We start from the raw sequence: 26577 nt of genomic DNA, 5'->3' as shown, positions 1-26577 counted from the left end.
CTCTGATCATAGCGATCAAGTCCTTTATTCCTCTTGTCTTTTTAAGTACCTATAATTTAACATTTCACAGTATTATCCAAGTTTCTTTTCTTTTTTTTTTATACTTTATTGTGTTCATTTCAGTTAATTTGACACTTGCTTTACATAATCACATAGTCTGCATTTCTTTGAACACATTTTTGTTTTTGTTTTTATGTTAATATAAAGTATTATCCAAGTTTCAAGTGTTTTATTGCCAGGAGCACAACAAGCACTGGCTGTGGCAATGATTTTCTTAATTGTCAGGCTCCCTTCAACAATGCTCAAACAATATGTATATAAAGAAAGTAAAAATTAGAATTAAGACATAAGATGAGCAGAAGTTAAATTATAAGAATGGAATAAACAATATACAAAAAGTTTTGTTATAACAACAAATTATAATGTCATAACCTAACAAGATAGTAAGATAGTATCACATTATAACATGAAACATCTCATATAGCAACATGATAATTAGTATTTTTCAGATTTTTCCTCTATTGTTTTGCGCTGTGATCCACATGGATGCACCTCGGCATCCTGGATCTTTGTGAATGCGTCTGCTCGATGATCGACTACTCTGGTCTGACCGATGCCGTCAGTTCACAAACATTCGCTTGCAGTTGCTAGAGAAAAAGGGACATGTTAGAGGCTGGCAGGCCCGCGGAGCCGCACGTCTAGTCGGGGTTACGGACACCCTTTCAGAGATGGGCTACTTCGCCCAAAGAGGACGGAGACGAATTTGAACTGCGTAGCTACAACCTGGGCTCGGTGTGGTGTTTCTGGACGCTCGTACGCAGGAGTTATTTAATGTTTAAAATGTGGGAGATGGTGTCGTTACCGAGAGCGAGCTCTCCCTTCCTGTCGTCTAGGACAAGATGGCAGCAATGCAGGCGAACTGTGCATGGTATGGATTTATAAGTCCATAACATGTTCAGAGAAGCCCTGGATTATACTTATAGTGACTCTATGTGAAGGTAAGTGGTGTAGCGGAGGCTGTGAAACGTGATATTTGTTAAGTTTAACATACGAAACGATACTTTATATGTGACGTAGCTAATACGAAGTCATAAGTTAGCTACAAACTTAGCTAGCCAGCTTTTGGCTCTATAATGTCTCAACTGTTTCAACATGAGCTTTGTACGTAGCTAGCTCTGTCAGCACTTTGCGGTCATGAATTCACTGGTGGTGAGTTATTTTTGTTATCCTGCCAAGCAGCGGTAGAGATGACGTTGGTGGTTATTATGAACGTGAGTGCAGTGTGCAGTCTGGTGTTTGTTATTTCTGTGTTGTCACGGAGACCCGTTGATTTCTTGCTCTTGCTAAGTTTTATCATCAGCTAACTATATTAACTAACCAAGGTTGGTAGATTATTACCATTATCCTGAATGTACCACATGGATCGAGTGACTTCACTTGTGAGTGCTGTATTACTTCATATGTGTGGACGTTAGCTAACATCAGACTTCGTAAGTGACTCCGTTAACCTAGCGAAACATTGCAAGATCATTATGACTCAGTCATAGTTAGACATGTTAGGTAAAAACAAGAATTACACGTTATTGGTCTTAAAATGGTCAAGATGCCTAGTAATGTCACCTGTTACTAAGCTAACTATAGATATCAAACTGTAAGTTCAATTGTAAAGCAGCATTTAAGGGATCTCATCAGTGCTTTTAGTATCTGTCAAAACTTTGCTCAGATTCTGGCTAGGTTACTTCATTTCTCAGTGTGGAAAACCAAGAGTGGCTGCCAGCGAAATCCTGGACAATGTTTCAAGTGCCTCTTGATATCGTCAAGTATTTTGGTCACATTTTTAGACACACAACTTTAAAAAAAAGTCCATTCCTCTTCCTTGCTATCTCATCCTAGCCAGTTTAGCAGATAGAAACACTGGACGTTGGAGTTAATCTCATGTTAATCATACTTAACGTGGCTGTAATAATCAACTTGGTCTTTTATAGTGGTGGTTTCGTGTTATAGAGGAGATATAGGGTTATTGGTTGAGCTCCTATATGAAGGTTTCGACATCACCGTCACCTACCAGCAAAAAAAAAAAAGTCCCCTATATGATTATAGGAAAGATTGTTTTGGCTACAGACTATATATGTGACAGGGAGTCATAACTTGGTGTTCGTAGGCCCACTGAAACTCCTTTTTTTTGGTGAAATGGTGAAACTGAAAATAGAAATTTAAGACTCATTGTGCTGTGGGGCTCTGACGTTGTAGTCAATGTACTTTCCCTGTCCTGTATCATGGTAGCACTTCTTCTTTTGTAGCCATGGAACTAAGGAATAACATAGACCTATTGTGGGTTTTTGTTTTGCTTTCCTATGCTAAGCTGAAAAATTCCAGTGGTTATGAAGCAGACATGGCCGCTTAGTTTTGTCCAATAGGGAGCTTTCCTTTTTTTAGATGCAGTTCTTGTATTTGGAGCAAAGATACAATAGTACCAAGGGGCTATCTGCTAATGTTCACTCAGATTTAGTCCAAGTTACGTAATAGCATATATCCATTCTCTTAAGTAGAGATAAGCTGGTATTCAAGTTTAACAACTTACAGTTTGTAAAACAGTCGTAAAGCTGCCACCCAGTTACTATCTGTGAATACTGGCAGCCTTTGAGTCGACACCGTGAGTAGAGTACGCCACAGTACTACTCTTTGTTTCATTCCCCTTTGCATAGATACTCCTGTCTGCTCTACATGTGTCACATTCAACAGCTTATCACTATCAAGGCCACCAAAGCAAGTTCGTAGGTGATAATGAGTACAGTACTGCCGGAAGAAAGTCCGCACACAGTGTGGCCAATAACTTAAGGTGTAAACTGTGATTTCCTCTAGAATGATATGTATTGGTATATAGGGCTGCACAATATGGTAAAAAAGTGATATTGCAATTATTTTGACAGATATTGTGATTGCAATATAATTCATGATTATTATGGATGATTTGTTTTTACAACACAATTTTTCATTGTCATTGAAAAACTAGTAAAATCATGATGGTGTGGCATTTCTTTTTTATTGCATCTTGAGAACAAGCTTTGTAGGCCAGAGCATCTCTGCAGCACTACAGAATTTTATTAAAACACTGTTTTGTAACACATTTACCTTTATAGAATAATTGCAGTTCTTGTGATTTGGATATTGCACTTAGTCATAATGTGATTTCGATTATTTTGCGATTAATTGCGCACCCCTATTGGTTCATAATGTTGGATGTTAATGGGGTCATTGAGGCAATAGGATTTGGGAAACTGTGTTGCCATGTCATGTCATGTCATGTCATGCTGCACTGATCTGCAATGCTTGGGGCACACGCTCATCTGTATTGTATTGTGGCCAATTTAAGTGTCGTCATGTTGAGGTGTGAGCCCAGACACGAGGCAGTAAACAGAACAGAATGATTGCGAGTTTATGGTGAGAGTACCGTGACGAGAAGATGTGAGGTAATATACGTGAAATTACAAAAGTGATGGGCGGAAAAAAGTCCAGTATCCCAAGAAGTAAACATGTTTTCCAGCACATGGTACATAATTACATACACGCATCCAGTGATCTGGTCAGGGCCCTGGATTTTCATGGTAGATGCTTTTGTGCAGTAACTGGTGAAGAAAGACTATCTTGTTTCCAGTAAAACTGCTCCCTCTGCTAATGTGTTCATGGCTGGTTAAAGGAGAAGTGTAACAGTTTGTGTGGCTCTATGATCAATGTTTTGCTGATCGATATACAGTAAATGCTTGATGTTGCGTGTCGTATTTCGGTGTGTGCAACTTGAAGACAGTTGTTCATACACGTTTGATAGAAGTGATAATGGAGTGGTATTAACATGTGCCTACAGATTCATACAAGCATAATTTAAGTAGACTAACTGATACATGCTTTTATATCGCATTCACAAGCCCTTCGTCATAATGGTTGACTGCACAGTGTATTTCCTGTGTACAGGGGCTTATCCAACAAGGAGAATACTGCTAAATGATAGTCATAAGTTCACAGTCAAAATACCATGTGGTCACATGCTTGAGAAAATAGAGGGCCTTTTTATCTAATGCGCATGGAAGATCATGTTCACGAGACACAGGCAAAGCACAGCAGTGTGTAGGGAGGTTGTGCCACTGTGAGTTAACACACCAGCCCCTGCTTACACTCAAGGGATAGCAACAGCAGGAAGCGGAGAGGAACTGAAATTTTTGCTCTCATTTCAACCATAAACAGTCTACATTTGGTGTCCTCATTTGACCTGCGCACATTGAATTATTTCATAATGACTAACCATTTTCTGGGTCACACTGGGTGGGTAACATTAAAATCATGAGTCGCCAGAATGAGTTTATTCTTTAAACCGTAATCCAAAAACGTCAGAGGAAATTCCTTGTTGCTGACCACTCAAACAATCACAGCTCGACCCTTATAACGACTACTTTGTGAGACTCTTATTTGTTGCCTAAGTTAACCAAAGATATGACGATGTTTACCAGCACAAAACAAAGGATTAATGCTTTGTCAAACAATGCTACTTAAAGCCTTCATGGTGTGCTTAGAAAACAGTTGTGCTGACTATGGATAAAGTGGAAAAAAAAATTTGCCGTTAGGGTTTGATCATATTTGGACTAATGTTCATGTGTGATGCTCCAGAAGCATAATAAGGTTATAAGCCACTTGTTTACTTTAGTAAGCATACTAGCTCAATTCTGTTGTTCTACTCATTTGGACTTGTATTTTAATTGTCATCTGTATTCTATTTGCTTTTTGTACAGAAAGCTGAGCTACCGAACAGAATGCATGATGATGTTATCACCCAAAGTGTGAATGCTTAATGCGTCTGTTTTGGTAAGCTGTAGGATGGCAAACATTTATAGCTCACATGTTCCAGAGTTTAAGCTCCACTGACAACAGCAACACTGTGTTTTGTTCTTAGCTGAGAACTCAAGCCACATGGCCATGAATAGCTCCTGACTGACTTGCGGTATACAGCACACTGGCCTTGGGTCTGATTGTCTCTCATCTGTGACTATTACTGATGGAAAGAACGTTTTGAGATAAGCAGTGATGTTGAGGTGCTGTATTCATCTGCCTCTATTTTAAACACATCAGTAGTGTTTCACCCACACTCAACATTTAACCACGCCTTTGCTTTGCCTGACTGCACATAAACTAAATAATACATTATATATGGTATTCATGTGAATATTCACAGTACAGTAGCTCATTAAAACAGTGATACAAAAAGTATTTTATATTGTTGACTTTTTTGGAAAGGTTTTTTAAATTAACACAACATTTAAATGGAAACACAACCTTTGTCTGCAGATTAGATTTGGCCCGTTAATTTGTTTTTCCCCAATGGGGGAGAAAATGGGATGGAAGGATTACTTTGTTTTGTGTTTGTTTTTCCCTCACAACATGGTGTGGCTATCATCCCGCCTGTTTGTCTTCTCACCTACTCTTATTTTTGTGTCTTAAGACATTGTGGACAGGTGTCTAGTGTTTATTTTCTTGACAATTTAATTTTGAATGGGTAAGGGTCAGAAGTTCAACCGTGAGCAATTACTTAGCAGCTCAAGGTTGCTGGAAAGGTTCTTCAGCTTTGAAAGTAATGCGATGCCACAGGAGGAGCCTCATGGCTGACCAAGGGAGTATCTGGCTTCAGATGGTAATAATAGCAGCAGCTGCCATTCTTTTGCCTTTGAAACAACAAAGGCTGTCTGCTTCACATCCTTGTGTTAGAATTCTCCTGACCATTTAGTGATTGTATTTGTGTGGCCAGGGAAATTAACTGATGCTCAAGTTAAGTTAAGTTTAGTTTTAAATTCAATTTGGGTGTTCTGTTACACTGAGCCGGTATTCAGATCTAGACATCTTGATTGCTCAGTTGGTGAGAGTTATCCAAGTGCAGACTCCCCCTGTCTAGGGACTCTGGCACCAGACAGTACACTCTCCATCTCTAGACCAGTCAGTTAACATTCCCTGAGCATTGAAATGAATCTCACAGTAATGTTGTATTTCATTTGGAAGTTTAAAAAAAACACACACTTTGCATTGGCTCTGCAATGTTGACTTTGGCCATTGCGATATCACAGAGAAGAAAACATGAGGCAAGTTAAGTAAATGCTGTAATCTCAGATGTTCTGTTGGTAATCTCTATTTAGCAAGCACATACTTAAAAAGAAAGAAAAAAGTCCAACACAGCTCGTGGGTCTCTATTCATGATTTGGTACTCAGGTGAGAGATACATTGCATCCCAAAACTGAGCTCTGTCTGCAGAGTCTTCACTTTAAGTGTCTTGGGTGTGTTCTGTGTAGGGATGCAGTGAATATAGATTTTAATGGTACAATTAAAGTCTGAGGAAAAATCCCAGTTTCACTTTGTCACGATTATAATGAGTTAATTTTTGTCAAAACACTATGGCTGTATAAAATCACATGAGCATTTTTGATCAAATTTGATAAAAAATTTTTGTCCCCTCAATATTTCTTTGTTGGCTTTTGTTTTTAACATTTGCTGTCTTTCGAGACAGAAATAATACAGGAACCAAATAATACAGTACAAAATAATAGACGTAAAGTAAGTAAAGACAAGGTGTTCGACCTTTAGAAGCAATGTTTTTCTGACAAGTTTAACAGATTGGAAATCCGTGCTCTTGAACAACTGGCTTTTCATTCTTTATGCATCCCAAATCCTCATGTATTGATGATTTAAGGCTTTTTTTGTTTGTTTTTTGGTAAAAACATCAGTGTTGGGTCCCCTGGCCATTTAAGCCAATGCTTTCTCACGGAAACTTGTGACATCTACCCTGCTGTATGTTGATGAAGGTTCTCAGTCATCCAGGTCATAGCACTTAGAATTACTCTGCTGTATGTGTGCGCAATCCACAACAGTTCATGTTTATTACGTGAGTTGCGTTCTCGTCTGTGCAGGACTTCCTAGTTCTGTCTAAAACTGTCTTTGGCCCCATGGACAGATCTGCAGTATTCACATGGGAATGCTTCTGTAGAACAAAAAAAAAACAGGAAAAGCCCCATGTTACCCTGTTACAGTCCCTATTTTGCCTTTGTACAGCATGTGTGGTGTTTCCTAATAGTGTTCCTTTCTCATATTTAAAAATGCATGGGGGGCTATCACAGGTCAACGAACCAATCACCAACAGTGAGCCATGCTCAGTTGGCGTAGCCGGATGTTTCAAATTTAGAGAGGCACACAACGGGTCTGCACAATTACGTAACTGCAGAGGTTTGTGAGAGTGCAATTGTGGCGCCCAGTGTAAGAGTATGTTACCCCCAACCTCTTTTTGAATCATCGGATTCAAGTACAAAAACACATTCTCTCTAAAACTGTCTTATGATTCAAACACAAATGTAGTATGTGCTGTAGGCCTGACAGCTGCCTTGTGTCTGTCTAATTGAGACCCAGAGTCACAGCAGTAAAACATATGTTAAAGCGTGAATGGAAAATTACTGAAACCACTCCGGCAACATAATTGACTTCTCCACTGCTTCTCCATTTCAAACACAAACCATTAGCCAAATACACCATGTGCTACCATCATTCTGTTGTTTCCTCATATCTCTTAAACTTTGATGGAAGTAGCCTGTTGAACAAATTATTGGCAAAGTGGTAATTGTTTGAAATGTATGAGTTTACGGATCAAGAATTGTAATACTATGACGCAGTGTGCATTGCTATCCGTTTTTTTGAAAGTCCAAATTCTGAATTCTACACATACTGGCTTTAATGAATAATGGAGGCCACTGTAGGGCTCTAAAGTACAGGCGACACACCATAAACAAAGGTGTGATAGACGCTTCCCCAAAAATAATTCAGCTATCTCAGGGCTAAGACAAACAAAGAATGGCAAGATATGCATGCACACATGAACGGGTCATGTAGATTCTCCAATTCATCCATCCTGCATGTGTTTGGACTGTGGAAACCAATGCTGGCACAGGGAGAGCATGCAAACTCCACTCAGAAAAGCCCTGGCCAGCCATGCCATAACATGATAATTAAAACGTGTTAACGAACAGTCTAGTGAGCACCATTACAAATCTGTTTCAGCTGTACGGCGTATAGAGTGAAAATGTTTGTGACACTGTGGTAGGCTTACAGACCAGACAGCCAGGACACTCATTTGTAGGTGTGCGAGTGTGGCCAATCTCAATTTCCCCATGGAGTGTTTCCAATTTTGTTTTTATTCATGACCAAGATGGTTGCCCTTTTGAGCCCAGCTTGGGATAATTTGATAAATTGCTTCTAACAGAGAAGATGGTAAACAGGACAACCAAACAGTAACACAGGGTGTGATTGAGCAAAGAGCTGTCAAGGGAATAGGCTGACCTTATCTCGCTGCTCAGAATAGAGTCAAAGCTCACAGCACTAGTGTTATCACAACACAAGTGTGTTTTCCAGCAAGGATATTTATTTTAGGGGCAACAGTCCCAAACACACGTGTGTTTTTTTTAGATAGATTTCTAGAAACATATCTTGTTTGAATGAGTTGGGGAAATAAGCTATTAGAAATGATGGTGGCACTTGTTCATACACAGCACTGAGAACACTGATTAATATTGATCTAATTTGGTTTTTACATCGGTAAACATAGTTCTGTAAATGCTCTGTTGATTAAAGTATGCAAACCTTTGCAGACGAGCTGTTTCTGTCTCAGTGAATGTGCCCGGAGATGAAAGTAGGTCATTGGCTCCAGTATGGCACACAGTCAGTGTCTGATAAGGTCACTGTGCCAGTTTTGAATACAGGGTTTGGTCAGGATCACATAATTGAGTTTGAGAATATTTCAGAAAGATGTGATGGTCTCCATGAGCATGAAGTGCTTCATCCTCTGTCAAACATGCGCACATATAGGCACACGCATAATGGGGAGAGAGGGAAAAACAAACCATGTCTTAGGTAATTGGAAACGTGGGCCTGATGATGCTTTGCGACTTCATTTTTCTCTCTTTGTCTGTCTCTTATCCTCTCTCCCTCTCTATTGGTTGCCTAGAGACCCACAGTAGGATGCATGGAAATGGCAGGAAAAGGTCAGGCAAACCTTTGAGAAGTTAGTCATCTACTGTGTGGAGGTGTTGGTGGGATTGCAGTGGATGGGGCAGGATGGTGAAGGTGTTCTAAGCACTCCACTACAACATGTTATCTTGCCCTCATCCATTTGGCGTATGTGCTTGGGGTAATGGGTGGATGGAAGTTAGTCAGGCATGACTAATTGTAGTTGTTATGTTCGTACACAGTCTTGAAAGTTTGGGAAATGCTTTATTTTAACTGTTATGTTTTCAAGGTTAGGAATATGCTTGAATTTGAATATTACCCATAAAAAGGCATATTTTTTAAAAATATAATCACAATCAGGTGTTTCATCTACACAATCATGCATGTAAATGAAAAATATTTGAATATTTGAAATGAAACAATTCTGTTGTCATATTTGTTTGTTGTCTAACACTAACCCAGAATAATCATGGTCAGAAGACACATTCAACGTTAATATGAAGAGCTGGTAAAATAAACAAAGGCAAAATATACACCAACATTGCTTGCTGTTGGTATAAATGAATTCTGTGAACCTGATTTTTCGCTGTTGAATTTATAGTAATTTAGATGTGATGATTTTAAAAACCTGGAATTTTTTGTTTAGGTTCCTTGAAAATACTTAAAAATGAATGAATTTTAATCTTAAAAAGCCATGCGAACCCCGGATTTAAACAACATAGTGGCATTGATGGTATCTGTCAGTTGTTTTGGACTGAGTAACTTAAACTCAAGCAATTAAAGACAGGAAAAACACTGGGAGATCTAGACTGTTTCTTTAGTTTTTCAACTGATCATGTAACTGCTAGTTTTTTGCAGTGCAGTTAGATTGAAGGGGCTTGTGGAACTTTAGTGTTGTGCTGGAAGCCAGTCATTTGTTTATGTTATCGGACTCCATCTCTAAACTAACATTAGCTACTGTTGCAGAGTGGAGAGAGACACTGAGACAAGGGACTTTTCACATCATTAATGAATCCTAACATTTGATACATGAATAAAAGAGTGATTAATACATAAAAAATTGATACAACTTATGACATTGAGCCTCTTTTAAGTGAGCTCCTCATTGTTCATTAAAAATGGCCATTTTTTGTAAAATCTTTATTTATCAGGATCCAAGCTAATGACCTGTTGCTTTATTCTCTCTCTCTGCAGGTATGGCCTCACAAGTCTTGGTCTACCCACCACACATTTATCAAACCCAGACAAGTGCCTTTAGCAGTGTGAAGAAACTCAAAGTCGAGCCCAGCAGCTGTGTGTACCATGAGAGGGCACATCCGCGGACTTATCTGAACAGCAGAACCCTTGGCATTGTGCACCCAACAAAACAAGCCCACTCGTTTGTGAGCCGAGACTTGGCTGTGGGCGTGAAAGTGCGTGGAGGACAACAGTACGCGGTGCAGACGGTGGTGGTGCGTGGCGTACAGAGACAAGAGCCCGGTAAGAGAGGAGGAGGAGGAGGAGGAGGAGGAGGAGGAGGAAAACCAGGCCCCGCTGCGGCCCAGCCGCGACAGGACGCAGGGGTTGTGCACTTGCAGGGCAAGGAGCAGCAGCAGACAGACACAGCAAGTGGGGGCAGCAGTGGAGCAACAGGGGCAGGAGGAGGGGGAAGGGGAGAGGGCTGCAGTGGAGGAGGCAAGGGAGGTGGAGAGGAGGAGGGTGACAGAGAAGAGAACTGTGGAGGTTTGAACTCAGCCGACAGCTCTCAGAGATGTGGGCTGAAACGTAAAAGTGAAGAGCTGGATAACCGAGGGAGCACCATGCAGATTGTGGAGGAACTGTCAATGTTGCCTGCCATGTTGCAAACAACAAATGTGGGGAACGCAACCATGACCGCGCCCGCGGCCGTGGGGGCTGGAGGGGGCCCCTCCAAACAGGGTGTAGGGCCCGGGGGTGTGGGTGCAGCAGGGGGGGCAGGAGGAGTGGATGGGGACTATCAGGTAGTACAGCATGAAGTTCTGTGTTCCATGAAGAATACTTATGAAGTGCTGGATTTTTTGGGACGTGGCACATTTGGCCAGGTTGTAAAGTGCTGGAAGAGGGGCACAGGTGAGGTGGTGGCTGTGAAGATCCTGAAGAACCACCCCTCATATGCACGGCAGGGTCAAATCGAAGTTGGCATCCTCGCTCGTCTGAGCGGGGAGAATGCAGATGAGCACAACCTTGTGCGAGCCTTCGAATGCTTCCAGCACCGCAGCCACACCTGCCTGGTGTTTGAGATGCTCGAGCAGAACCTGTATGATTTCCTGAAGCAGAATAAGTTCAGCCCGCTGCCCCTGAAAGTGATCAGACCTGTGCTACAGCAGGTAGCCACAGCGCTGAAAAAGCTGAAGGGCATGGGTCTGATTCATGCAGACCTCAAGCCGGAGAACATAATGCTGGTGGACCCAGTGAGGCAGCCCTACAGGGTGAAGGTGATTGACTTTGGCTCAGCTAGTCATGTGTCCAAAGCAGTGTGCTCCACGTACCTCCAGTCTCGGTACTATAGGTGAGTACAAAAAAAAAGATGATTTTTGATTGTTGTTGACAAAGCAAGTTTGAGTTCAGTGTCTTTCAAACTAATTTCAGTCTCTTTTGGTGTCCAGACCGCCATAGTCAGGTTACAAAAATGTCCTTCCTCTAGCAAAACAAGGAAATGTCTCTGATACTGCACAACATCCTGCCTATTTAGGAGCCACATACCACAGACACTGAAAAAATGTGACCCTTACTAGCAGACTACAGACTGACTGTTCATGTCCCCACTGCCTGAAAAAGAAAAGGGTTTTATTCAAGACCTTAAAACAATAAGAAAAAGTAAATGTTTGTTTGACTTTCTGGTTGTATTTGCATTCAGGGTGAAGCAGATTTTGCCTCATGAGATGAAAGGATTTGCAGAGATTATATTATGAAAGAAAAAAATGAAATGCAAATATTTGACAATAATATACAAAGTGTAAACACATAGATTAAGTCACGAAATGTTGGGAGAGGAATTACTGAAGGCCATTTCAAACACATGTATGCTCTTACAGGCATGACATGACATGACAGTAGGAGCAGTGCATAATGTTTATGTTAGAAAGATGACTGTGTTTCCGACAGTTTTGGATGTGCCCTAGGAAAACCAGAAGGACAAATTACCTTTGGCAGTATGTTATGAGAGCTTTGGTTTTGATGAGAAAAACAGGCCTGAAATGGTATCAGCTGTTGAGTAAGAGGCAGGAGTGACCCAGTTCACTGTTTGATTTGTTCCTTTTCCTGGTTTGCATAGAGACTGAGGTGATATAATGTAAGCCATTTTGCCATTGATGACAATAATTTACATGAGGTTTTGTACAAATGCATGTCTATGTGTTTCTGTGTGTTTCATAAATGGTAACTTGTTTTGGCACAGTAAAGACGTGCACACAATAATGCCACGTCCTTCTAGTTAAACGCGACACGTCATTGGTCCCACAGACTTTATCTGATCAATTGTGCATGAGGAGGAATGCTTCTCGTCACCCAGTTTTTACATAGTAAATCCTAGCATCTAGGATTTTGATCTCGTCATGGCTATACATGCTTGTTGCACAGGTGGCGTGACTAATGGTTGTTAAATCATTTGAATTAAAATCTTGACAGCTAATGTCCTCTCTGTTTATTAGAGGTAGTGATTCAACCAAGTCATATGATAACTGACTCACTCCACTACATCGTCATTTTACCCTCTTTGGACATTTCCCAAGACGCAAGGAGTGAACTGTGACTGTCAATATTTGCCCTGCATACATACAGTTGCGTAAGTACTGCACTGTGCAGTCCCTCTGCTAGTGACCCACTGCTGCGAGGACACAGTGAAATGCATGTAATGGCACCATGCCACATCTGAAGCATGCTGCAGTGAGTAAACAGAAAAAATGTCACATTCAAGAAAATCTAGTAACTGTCACAAAATTTTGTTTTGACCAGCTGCTTTTCAGTCTTCCAATCTGAAAAAACAGACTTCCTTTAAAGCCAGTGCACCTGTTTACACTGGACTGGTAATGTCTCATGCTTCACTTGCACTTAAGTCACACTTTACATGCATAACTGTAACCTAAAGTCTATAGATACAATGCAAGTCTGGATATAGAATGTACTGATATTATACATACTGTGGGTAGTATACTAAAGTATACTCTTGTTGCTCAATGTCTGTGAGTCTCTACAGTTGGCATGTTAGGAATTAGCAAACCAAGTATAAAACTGACTGAGTGATTAGATTAACAAAAGAAATGGTGAACAAAATACCAGTAAACCTTGTTTAGGGTGAACCCAAGGGGCTCTCACATACGTAAAATGAATATTGCCAAAATACTCAATCTGAAATCTAGCCTAAACAGATACAATGGTTAAACAATGAAAATAAAGTGCGATTGAGCCTCTGTTGGATCGTAAAGATTTCTGGCAAGGAAGATGAGCATGTTTATCTTTTGAAGTTTTAGTGCATTGCGGTTTAGAGAAATGCTGCCGGCAGGACTAAAAACATGGTCTGATTCACACTGGTGGCACAGATCCACACCAGCAGGCCACATTTGCCATTGGAGGAAAGCAGCCCTTGTTCTTTCTCTGTCATGCCAGTTGGTTTTCCTCTCTGATGACAACCTGTGATAGGTATGATGCTCTGTGAATGATTGATGTAGATTGTGGTTATACTTTGCCAAAATATTTTTTGTTTACAGCTAGCTGGCCTGTTGATGCTCATGTGCCATCTTGAGCCTCCTCCACTCTCACAAACTCTTTGTACCTTGCCCTCCCACATGGCAAACGCCGTCAGTTTCTAAAAGTGTACATTAATTTCGTAGTGTCATCATCAAATTTGTCATTTCTGAAGTTTGTGGCAAAAGTGGTATCACCCTCTTACTCATTGACATTTTCTACCTTTAGAAGTGTCAATGTGAGCAGCAGTGGGAGAACATTCACTCCACTCCCCTCAAACTACATCAGTGAAATTGCAACTGGTTTGAGTACCCTTTATTGTCTCTAACAAGGAGGGATCCTGTCATCCTAGTTTTGGCAGGGGTTGGCGTGTTGGATTTTGCTGTGTAACACAGCTAATGTTGCTGTCATTTTATGCAGCATTGAAGCAAACATAAATGGGTTTTGGCTTACCAACTAAATTACTCGAAGTTTGAACAAAAGTTGAAGTTAATTTAGATCTAGGCTTAAGACTTATACATTACAGCAGTTTGTGTTAATCATGAACCTTTGATGTGCACTCTCCCTGTTAGAAATGTCTGCACATTATGTTTTCAGATAACAGTTTCTTACAGCTTGAATATCTCCTACTTAAATGGTGAGATTAAGTCAGTTGATTTTGTGGTACATACTTTATTTTTAGTGCTTTTTTGTCTTAAATCTTGGTTTCTGAGGCTGGGAAGAAGTAAGCAGGATTTGTGAGCTACATTCGGGTCAGTGCTAGGCTGTTTTAATGAGAGGCATTTACATGGCATTTGAATAATTCTCACTGCCTGCACACTGAGCCAGTGAAGCAGTTTGCTCTGCAGGGAATTAAAATACTGTAGATGCAAATAGATTTGATGTCTGTCTGTATTTGCATTTACTGTAGATTTTCTCACTCACTAAACTGAGAAGACAATACTTGATTGACTTGTTTCCTCAGCCGTAGTTTTATGGAATCAGCGGGAAAAAAATACTCGTCAATGACACAAAATTATTGCATTCCCTTTCTAACCCACACATAGATCAATTCATTTGTGAACATTATCATATTGTTTTAAATGTACTTTGTTTCAAGAAGTTGCTCAAAATAGAGCTGTCACACTTTGCCTTTGTGGGGGAGGAAGTGAACACTTCAGCTGTTTCAACTCTATTTGTCACTTTTGTCAACCTCAAGCTTTGGTGGCCAGCAGTTTCTCAGAAGTCTTGCATGGTGTACCATAATACAACCTACATCAGTATCATTGCTGGCAAAAGAGTGCAAAATGAAGGTCCTTCTGGGTACAAATCATTTACACCAGTAGGCTACTATAGGCTACGAGCAGAGGGCCACTTTCCTTTAATACGGACTTCAGTAAATACTATATGTAATGTAAGAACTGAATATTTTATTTCTGATTTGATTTTCCTGTTATGACAAAATTGGTATGATTACAAGCACTAATAAATGGAAAATACTTAGTAAAAGCTGCATTTTTTCCCCCCCTGGCAGACTGGGGTATGCAAAGTATACTGTGAGGGAACAGCGTTGCTGAGGGTAAGAGTGAAGGGTTGCTTAAAATAGCTCATGGGACGCCGGCCAGTGGGCTTTGACTTCTATAGATGGTGAAGCACATAGGCAGCCAGAATGAAATAAGGACAGCTTGAAATACAGGAGAGCTCTCACTTACTTGTTCAAGGTCAACCAGCTCTAACGTCAGCTGTTTTGATTTCATATGTCCATTTGTGTTTGTCTGTTTGATTATGTACGCAGCACAGAATACGTGTTGGCCAGTAATCTAAAGTGGCTGCTGGATAACTTAAATCTATCAGCCACTCAAACCTATAACTTTGACAGATACGCCAGCCGCTTCCACAATTTACAAGCATTTGGACCGTGGGTTCTTGTCATTTGCCACCCTGGTTTGCACAGTCAGCTTAGTTGGGGCTCTCAGAAGTGACCATTTCCATTATGGTCTTAGATCCATATTCCACTTGAAAACAATCTCTTCATTTCCTTTATTAAGATTCTGGTTAGTGTTTGTTATTCAAGACTTAAGTTTTTTAAAGATTGTAATATTTTGTCAAACCTTCAGCTGATATTCGATAGTGACCTTTCACTGTAGTCAGGTTTAAGCCAAAAGTTCACACATTCAGCTTGGCTTTTAACAAATACTAAAAGACAAAATCATATATCTCCTGTTTTAGTCTCTCTTCACTGGTTATCAATAAGTTTTAGAATTGATTGTGAGATATTATCTTTAAAGCACCAATTGGTTTAGTTTTCAGTTATATTTGCTGAATGGCTGCTCCCTTATGAGCAGGAGCTCAGCTTCAGGACCCTTGTGGCTGTTCCTAAATCTCGGCTCAAGATTAAATGTGATTGGGCTTTTGCAGACATAATAGTAAATAATTTGGATGTGGATGTGCATATGGAGTGTGCTTAAACTTTTAAATTTACTTTTAATGTGACAACATATTGAAAATAAATTGCATTAGACATGTAATAGCAATATCACAGTAAACATGTGTTGTTGGTCTTATGCAACAGTTTCCAGTTTCCAGGTATTCATATGGCCGCAGTAGCTTGCAATCTGTCAGTTAGAAAGCACTTAAATTATTCAACAAGGTTGATAACATGATACTGTTTTTGTGGATCATCTTGTGTTTTATTAACACAATGTTATCAATTAGTTTTCAGTCCACTTTGATGCCTTGTCAAATCTGCATCCATACTCATTTTTGTCTTAAATTTACACATTTTCTTTCAACTTAATGTTGAATCTGAGATGGAAGCAACTCTCAAGGTTTACAAGAGTACCTCAAACTTGTGCTCACATGCTCAAGGCCTATTGCTTATCACTTCAGTCCAGATCTTTGTAGTGGCAATTTGTGTCACGCAACCATCATCTGGGCTCTGAGAACTACACTGCGTCATATTTCCAGCACAAATGACTTTGCTGGTGTTGTGCCAACGGTCACATTGTTTCAATATAATATTTTGTCACTGGTGTGAATAACAAAAGTGGCTGCATTTACCAGAGCTTTTAAGGAACCTCCTTATGCAAGGGGAGGTTACCCTCCTTCAAAGCTGCACATTTGTTGTCACATTAAATTAAATATGTCCAAACTTAACTCAACAAGCACTTGACTCACTAACACTGTGTGTTGTGGTAGAAATATTGTTTGAATAATCCTGCAGCATTAATGATGGTACCACAGTGGGCTGCTGCAGTTCACTTACATAGTTTACTGTGCACTGCTTCACAATAAATGCTTGTGTTTCTGGTTTGCCTGTGTCAGTTGGTAGTTTAATGAACAGTTCAAGCATAATAACAAAATAATCGAAAACGGCAGAAATTGCTTCAAATTTCAAGGTTAACCTTTTATCCTGAAAGTATGTGGGTCTTTGTTGTTGTTCATACATGACTGGCTTTTGTGTAGTTGTGAGGCTTGTACCTTGAAAATGGCATCCTTCATGGCTAAGGCCATGCAATTGGCAACTTCAAGATAGATGTGTACTAGATATGTACTAGAATTAGATATGTGGTTGTCAAGGCTTTAAATTGCTGATAACTTGCTTCTTTTGCTGTGTATTCTGGTAAATATTTGGCTTTAAGGAGGTTTAAAAGATGTATTTCAGGTTATTTTGACATCTGTCAAGGAATTTTCAGGTAGGTGTGCAAGAAATTTTTTTTTTATCGGTCTGTTACCTAAAATCCTGAATGGTGTAAGTACCCAGAGGCAAGTGTTTGGGTTATATTGTCCAGAGCCCAGATTCAGTGGTTGCAGCTGAATTCAAAATGGTAGAATAGTATAGATTTGACATGATAACATTTTTAAAATTTTAAAAGCACCATTTAAAATGCACATATCATTATGCACTGTCACTGTCAACATAAATCTTAGATGCTGTATATAATGAATTGACATATATATATATATATATATATATACACATATATTCTACATAATCGTCCACTCCATGTTTATCCATTTATTTATTAGCACTATTTGTATTGTTTAAAACTTACAGAACACTTGGATTCGCACTTTTTATCAATATGTTGTATTTTTTTTACACACTTGTATACATAGTGTACATAGTCCTGTCAATTCTTGACCTTTATTTTTATGCAAGTAAAAAACATAGTCGAATTCCTTGTATGTGTACACATACTTGGCCAATAAAGCTGATTCTGATAACTGTAGTAGTAGCTTAGTCCACCTGAACTGGAAAAACAGACTTTCTTTAACACTGGCTCCATGTCAGCACGTTGAAAGTTTAACATCTGTAAAACGTGTCTAAAGCCTTGTAACCTTAATCTAAGGTCTGGGCAGATCAGAGTGCAAGTGCTACCACTGCCTTTGCTACACAGCCTCTGTGTTCCACTGAATAATGCAGAGTGCTCTGAGGGTGTGTGGAATTACAGTTCCTGGAAGAGACGTGCGGTAAAGCTCCATTCTTCCATCACAGAGTCACCATGTTGTCAGTCTGTCTTTATGGCCGAGCTAACCTCAACTACAGTGTAGCTCAAAAGAGTTTATTTATCAGAACGAGCTTACTGAAAGGCCAGCGTAAGCATGCAATGACAATGACCCCCTCCCTACATGTAGCCACCCTTATTTGCTGTTCTCTGTGTGTGCTGGTAGGATGCCACTTTACACTTGGTTCCTCCCTGTGAGGACAGAGCAGGAAGGATCAGAGGACTATTTCTGGAGTATGAGATAATAGCCATGAATAAGAAATAGAGATAATTTTTCTGTTCTGCCAGGGCCCTTCTTGCAACGAACAAGACTCTTGTCTGCACTGTTTTTTTTCCAGGTGAGATAAAAATAATATACAACTGCAAAAAAGCAGAACTGCATATCAAAGGAACACTGACACTTTGGGAAATATGCTTGTTTGCTATCTTACCCACAGTCAGAAGAACACAGAACAGAAGATTAATATGAGTTTTGTATCAGAGCGCTGCGGAGTAGAGTAAGAGATATTACTGCGGTATATTTAGCCTATCTTGACACAAATGGAAGCAAAGGTAACAGTAAGCTGTTGTCTCATGTTAAAAATACACTTTACAATTAAACAAAAATGTTCACATGTTTTGTTACATATTAGCCAGCAAGCCAGGCACCAATACAGCCATTTGTCAATTGGGTTGTGGTCAAAGTAAGGACAGTGTGCGAATCTGGCAAGCCTATGATGAAAAGAGGACTGTTGACGTGCTTGGTGCTGTACTTTTTAACTTAGCTTTTAGTTTATTTGTTGTTCCAAAGCAACTGAAGACAAAATAGAATTTGACAAAACTTTAATAACTTCAATTGTCAATGTTGAATTGAATGAAGACATGAAAATGCAGCCTATGTTAAAGAAAGTCAGTTAAGTGATTTAGGATATCACGATAGAACTTATTCCCGATGTTTGAGGAGTTCTTCTGAACCTCTGGGTCGACAGTTTAGTGTGTATGGTCGTGTGTGTTTTGGAATCTCGCCATGCATCATGTTTGTGTTGGTTCCACTAACACAACAATTGCCTTGTGCCTCAGCCTCTGTGTGAGTTAGACACAGACAAACAGAGACGGAGGAAAAGAAGAGATGGATGGAGGAAGGGAGGCAGCTGTTTGAGGTGAAGGAGCAAACTGTTGAACTTGTTGACCAGGGACAGACTTGTTTTCATTGGTCAGAGCCTACCCACAAAGGAGCAGTAAAATATAGTGGACGCTTCAGGCTACGAGGAGAAAAAATGGCAACAGAATCTTACCATTGCTTGTCCCTGGTCGGGGTTTATTTTGTGATTGTTGCTCAATATCATACCTGCAGTGTGGGCGGGTTACACTTGGCACAGTGGTGTGCCCGGGCTGGGCCTGCTGTTACTGCTGTGCTCAGCATTGTGCATTAGAGTTTGTTAGTGATGGTTTCCATTAAAGACAAGCCAGCAGCCAATGCAGAGTTTGTTATTCTCAGTCAGGCTTCGTTCTGTGGTGACCTCACCAAAACTAAATGTTAGATGTTGCTCCACCTCAGCTTAAATCTATTAATTATAATCATTAAGCACACTCCTAACCATTTTCAACTTAATGAGAAAATCAAATTCTATGGTATACAGTTGTAGAAAGTAGGGCTGTAATCTCCTAGTCGACTGGTCGATTTATTGGTCGATACGTTCTGGCTCGACCAATAATAACCAATAATTCTGATTGGTCGATTTTTGGCGTGTTAATTACATGCTGCTGTGGCAGTGCGTAAACACGTAGCGGGTCCTCTCCATCCCAATGCTGTGTGTCCTGCATATGGCATATTTGACTTCATCAGGAGGAAAGTACCAAGCGCTAATGGGGGGTGTTTTCAGAGCACCCCTGTTTCACAGGTAACAGTGTGTCTTCAGAACACCCCCCTTGTTTTCACTATTTTGGATTAGCCCAACCCACTACAGACAAGAGATTGAAGAACGTAGTAGAAGGCCTAGGTCCGGTGGTTTGTTAAATATTTATTTATTTTTAAGCGTTTCATTTACAGTCATTCCTATTCTACCATGTCAAAGACATCAGCAGTGTGGCAGCATTTTATAAAAATAGAAAATGGAAAAAAAAAGTCGAATGCAAAGTTTGCAAACAACAGTTTGTATATCACAGCTCGACTACGAACATGGCATATCACCTAAAAACGGTAAGCTGACTTGTCTGCGCTAGGTTGCTCCTTATAACTGCAGGTGCACCCGCCCGCAATGGCAGCATCCCCTAGTTCGTGTCTGAGCCACGAAGCTGAGCTCCTGTGTTCAGTCTCGCTCTATGTGAGGACACGCACAGAGCGAAATCATAGCATCTGTCAATTATTATAACATGACAAAAACAATTGTCTAAATATTCCTCAACAGTTCTTGTGCTGATATCACTAGTTGACATAGTATATTTTCGGAAATCATGGGCTATGATATTGCGCAGATGCACGTGATGCAAAACGCTGTCTACCAAGAGCCCCCCATTGGTCGATTTTTAGTCGAAATTTCACGGCTTTGGTCGACCAAGGATTTCTTTGGTTGATTACAGCCCTAGTAGAAAGGGTAAAACTGTAGAAGTGAGCTGAGGAATGTCTTGAAAAGAGCGTCTGACAACGCTGCTAGCAGGCACTGAAAGCCCTTTGAAGATCTGTCTTTTTCCCCTCTGCTGCCTCTGGAGGTGTTTTTCACCGACAACAAATGAGACTCTATGGAAACCTTTGAACACAGTGATATTGTAGACAACTCATGTCTCGCTCATAGTCATTCATTTCCAACCTTTGAACGGCGCAGTAGTATCAGTCAGCAGACCTGATATGCAGCCTTTTGTCTGGTGACTGAGGAAAACAGCTTTCGTACAGAGATGTATTGGCAGTACATTAAAGCTTTAGAAGCAGATTGACTGCATTAAATTGATGCTACAGAGTTAATGCTACAGAGTTAATGATGTTAATGCATCCCTTGCTGTTGCTGCATAAGATATTTGTACATTTTAAATCAAACAGTCGTGCACTATATGTACCACTTTCCAGTTGCTTCATATTAGGCTATTCTGTATCTGTGGAAACTGCACCTAAATGTTTTGTATAGTCACAAAAGTTTAGTTGGTTGGTTTTAGTTGGTTTAGGTGCAGCTCTGTGGCATCAGGTCATCTGATCAGGGACACCCATTTATTTAGTGGTCATACACACTTTTCCTTTTAAGTGTTACATGGAGCGGAAGTCCATGCATGTGCCAGGCAAAAGACAGGACACCAAGTCCACCACCCTGCTCATCTTTTTGTTGTACCTGTCCGTTTACTCTGCAGCTCCTGCACGTGGCAGTGAGCAGTCACGAGGCTTTTTCTCCTCTTGCATTCAATGGCCCCTCAGCTTGTACGTCATATCCTAAGGATGGAAAATAGATTTGGTTTCACAGCGGGGCGGTGAGGCTTGAGTTGCGTTGATTAGGACGAAGCGGTGCGACCATGGAAACACCCAGGCCCCCCACAAAAAAACCAAAGGAGAGAGACCTGTTTTCTATTTGGCTCTCTTTATTTTACTCTGTGATTTCACATGTTGCAATGCTATTGTGCATTTAGCAGGGAAAGGGAAACAACAAAAGGAGATAAAGAACAGTGCACAATGTAAAGTCTACACTGAAGCACTCTGTATAATCTTTGGTTAAAGCTAAGTTATAAACAAATGCGGAAGAGCTTAAAATAGGGTAGCTCCGAAATACTCCCTTCTTCTTCTTGTTTTTTTCTGAAAACAGAACTGTTTCAGGTTTTGATTTCTGTGACTACCTAAGCTTATACTGGCATCATTATTTTGGTTTATGTATTTCTTCCAGGTTGTTAGATTTTGTAAACAGCCAAGGGCAATCTTAAAAATGTTTCACGTGCTAGAAATGATTAAATAATGCTGACGCATTGTATATCACATGGATACAAATGCTTTATTCCTGTCAGGGCCTATAATACTGAATTGTTTTTTTCATATTAACTCTGCATATGACCCAATTAGTTTGCTTTTTTCATGTTAATGTTGACATTTTTGAACTTCACTGTGTAGAATGATTTTTGTGCAGAGTTTGATAATATAAGGCTTTTTCACAATCATTGCTGAAAGTGTACATTTTCTCTGTGCTCATTGAAAATCAGATTTTAAGAGGCTAACCTATGAGCATGATTTTTGACAACACTAATAGTTAGGAAGCCTATGCTGGTCCAATACTTAACATGCACTCGTGTAATGTATAAACTTTAAGTTATACTACAGCCTCCAGTGCACATACACTGAGAGTGGACTTCTCAGTAAAGTAGGAGACATGTCCTGTGCAGTAGTTACACTTTTGAAATGCTCGTATCATAGATTTAGGAGAAGAAGATAATAGAACTTTTTTGTGGGCAAAATGTATCATAAACACATTATTTACTTTAAGAAAGAAGCGAGGACTGTTGTTAAAATCAGATTGAGGCTTGTATAGATTTCATCGGGCACATCTTGAATTGACAGAGCCAATAAGCTGCAGCTCAGAGGTTGAAATGAAGCTGTTGATGGACTCTGGCTTTTCCAGGGGGCAAGACGTTTTTGGTTACAGGGTAGTCTCTAACTACTAGACCAACCTGATGATGCCTCATAGTGCTTCTCAAGTTGTATTGATCAGCCTTATTGTATCCCTATTAGTGGCATGCCCTGATGAATGCAAGTGTGTGTTGATATGTGGCGTCTCTCCCCACCCCTCCAGGGAGAACCTGTCCCTTATAAATAGGACATGCCTGTGAGGCCCAAATGGTCGGCATTACTGCCAGCTTGGTGTTCTGCTGCTATTCTGCCTGCTGCACCAGCTGTTGCGGGCATTTGTTTTGACCATGTGATAAATTTGTCTAAAACTTATTTTAGCAGGTCTTAAGTTTGCTGTTGCTAGCCATATGTCCGACACCATTCAGTCCCATATGGCTCCAAATACGTCATAGAGTGGTTCTCTGCTGGATGCCTCGAGTTATGTTCAGTATGGAAGAGCAGAATTGCCTGAGTTGTCCAGCTGTCTAGGATGTCACTTGAGCTAACTTAAATCTCATCCTTGTCGTTCTTTAGATTATTTTAAAGTCCTCTGGATTCTTCCATGATGGCAAATATTTTGTTGAGGGTATATCCTGTATATATGCTGAACGGAAGTGAAATGATATCTCCGTCTCTCAAGTTTCTCCCTGAAGTCATTTTAGGGATGAGTTATTTTTAGCAATGCTATCATCTATGCAGGCAATAATGACATAATTGCTTTTGAAATAATTACAGTATTATAATAACAGCATGGTCTCAGTTTATTTATATTGAAACAATTATTAAGACAGTTATTGTGAATCATCACCCAGCCCTACTGTTGCATTAAATAAGGGATGCTAGAAAACCTAAACCTACATCCCTCATCATTTTAACCAGTTCACAATATTATTTTCCTCCTTTATCTGGTTGCCACTATTTAGACATTCTTCTTCACAAGCAGCATCTTGACTTGTCTAATAGGTATGTGCTGTCTTACTGATTTTAATGAGCTTGGAGGCCACTTTTGCACAGACAGACTCAGGCTACATCATGCTGTTGGTGCACTGTCATAGTTTACAGGCTTTGTGGTGTGTCCTAAACACAGAGTTCTTGACAGTTGTCAACATGTCTTACCTATATTGGTGTCGACAGGTCTGCGTCACCACTAGCTGTCCCTGTGACATGGTATTACAGTTCTATTATGTAGTGACTTGAAGTAACACAGAGCCAGTGTGTAGGCGAAGAGGTAGTGACCGTGCTTCTTATTTCCTATCATCCTAGAGCAGATACAACAGCCTGTCAAAGGTCTGATCCTGGCCTGGCTGACCTGCTAACCCACTGACTCAACCTCATGACACTCGGCGACTCCAGTGTGCACAAAACACTGGTTTACAAGTCACCGTTACACACGACTGGCCATCAACAGGAATTCCATGACATTTGTAATAAAGTGTTGAATAATTGGCTGAAGACATCAGCACTAGCTAGCTAACAATTATATGCAGAAATTTGGAAGTGTATGAAAATAATCATTAGCTGCGGCTCTAGTTTATGAATTTCTAGTGTTTCAAAGAGCTGTTTTCATTCTTGTAAAGATGGTACTAAAACACTTTATTTGACCATCTTTATATGTTAGATTATGTAGTTGTATATAATTTTTTAATGTTTTAAAATAACATATTGTTTTGTGTGACCTCAAACTAACAGTTGTGTCTTTTGTCCGTTCCACAGGGCTCCAGAGATTATTTTGGGTTTGCCGTTTTGTGAAGCCATAGATATGTGGTCCCTAGGCTGTGTGATAGCTGAACTTTTCCTGGGCTGGCCCCTTTACCCTGGGGCCCTGGAGTACGACCAGGTAAACAACCATCTTCTCACCACTTACTTTTTTAGCTCTTGGTTTATCATTGTTCAATACCTCATGTACACCTCCTGCTATCCTCTCCTTTCTGCATTATATGCACCGTATCCCAGCATCTCAGACTTCTAGGTTCAACTTCTGTGACTCAATCTCTCCTCCGTGTACCATCTCCACATGGAAAGTTTTACCCTCTCTTAAGTTCAGCCCCACCACCCCCTCAACTCAACCTAACACTGCCCATGTGGCTGTATACGTAGCGTTACACCCTGTGTTTCCACACAAGCAGTTATTTTTCTGGTCCCCTCTCTGTCCCTCTTCTTTCTCCTCTCCTCCCTATTCCATTATCCTCTACACTTTCCAATCAAGGCAGCCCACAGAGAAGTGGGTTCAGTGTGTTTGTTTTTGAGTTTGCATTCAATCCAGCTTTCTATTACAGGCTTGCCTTCAGGTTACTGACTCAGACGTGGCTCCCACTGTTGAAGTTTACAGGATTTGTGATCCATGGCCACTTTAGTCTAAATCTCCCAAAAGACGTGTTTCAGAGATTTTGTTGGACAGACAAGCTGACAAATCCTTAAAAAGGCAGACAGGAGCATTCAACAGCAGAGTTTAGGACAGATGGCTTGAAGCTAGGACAAGAATGCAACATTGTCACAGTGTGTGCAGTTGGAAAAATCTGTTATTTTAATCTGTGTAGGATCTAGGCCTAATACCGTTTTACGGATACTGGACGGATTTTCTGTATAAGGATGGCATGGATAGGAGTGAGAGGAAACTTTAGGGAAAGAATCTTTTATGCATAATTACACATGGAAAAAAATGCTGTGATGGATTGTTTGACTGAAGAAAGAGACTGAGGGCTCAAGTGATTTACAGTACCAAATTAGTGCAGTATTTACTGGTGCCTTGGTGACGTACCCACCTACCCTGAGGATTGTATCAGCTGGTGTCCATGACGGTGAGCAGAAAGGCATATTCTTGTGATTGATGGTATGTCTATTCGGGGCTGTTGGATGTCTGCCCCTCCCAGTAGAGCCCTGACAGTGTCTTCCCAGGACTAGACTGATCTGAGCTTATGTTGAGCTGCTTTACCCTGCCCCGGAGCCCTATCTACTTAAAGCCTGCCAACAGAGCCTCAGTCAGATCCTGCTCTGTCCCATGCAGCACCCTCCATTACAGCACTCAGCCCCACTGCACAGTGCTGTCATACCAGAGTGTTTTTATGGCCGGGCATCATTTTTCACTATCCCCGACACAGAGACAGGAGAGATAAGTCAACACCTCCGAAAGAGATTTGACTGGAGCGCTTCACGCCACCAGTCTAAATATGATAAATCTGTTTTTGCAGGAGCCAAAAACAGAGATTGCTGGGGGGAGCCTCTTGACTTAACGAGGGACTGCTTGGAGCTGATGGTGTGACGAGGGTGGATGGGTTAAGTTGGTATAAATGGGGAGTGCTAGAGACAATGAAACGAAAAGATAATAGGTGAGAAGGAACCTGTAGAATGTGGTATATAGCAGGTAGACATAAAAACCTACTGTATGTAAATGGATGAGAGACTTTGAATCCAAATACAGTCCAAGCACTTGCATTGTGGCAGGCCGACATCGTTTTAGATTTCAGCTTGTTAGACCTTGCACCTCTCAATTGTCTGCTGATTAAAAACACCTGCAGTTAATGTTCTCCACGATGACTGAACTTACCACCCTGGCCTGTTTTAGCAGGATAATTAAGCAGTAAGTTGGAAAGGCATCCTTGAGTATCCCTCTTTTAGCTGCTGTGCCTTTGAGAAGTAGTCTGTATTCTTTGCTGTTTTTTTTTTCTTTCTGTGACTTAACTGCACTTTGACACCCACCCCATACTGTGTCGCTGTGCCAAGCCTGCCCACTGGCATGCACACTTCCCCATTCGGTCATGGAGTTGCCCTATAGATGGGAAAACCAGTCAGTTCAGATTTCTGCTGTCTTATTTT

The 26577-nt window shown here is 40.5% G+C and overlaps 1 protein-coding gene across 2 annotated transcripts in view; it reads left to right on the top strand.

Moving 5' to 3' along the window:
- The first annotated feature begins 687 nt into the window (after positions 1–687).
- The window catches only part of hipk3b (homeodomain interacting protein kinase 3b), a 41132-nt gene continuing 15242 nt past the window's right edge, over positions 688–26577 (top strand). For both annotated transcript variants that reach the window (XM_073463931.1, XM_073463930.1), the window contains exons 1-3: positions 688–998; positions 10219–11551; positions 24478–24601. In XM_073463931.1, the coding sequence (XP_073320032.1) occupies positions 926–998; positions 10219–11551; positions 24478–24601 (1530 nt within the window). In that variant the 5' untranslated portion in view covers positions 688–925. The remainder of the gene's footprint in view (positions 999–10218; positions 11552–24477; positions 24602–26577) is intronic.

Source organism: Pagrus major, chromosome 4 (genome assembly GCF_040436345.1).
Source record: "Pagrus major chromosome 4, Pma_NU_1.0".
NCBI classification, from domain to species: domain Eukaryota; kingdom Metazoa; phylum Chordata; class Actinopteri; order Spariformes; family Sparidae; genus Pagrus; species Pagrus major.
This window is presented reverse-complemented; position numbering and strand designations above follow the sequence as displayed.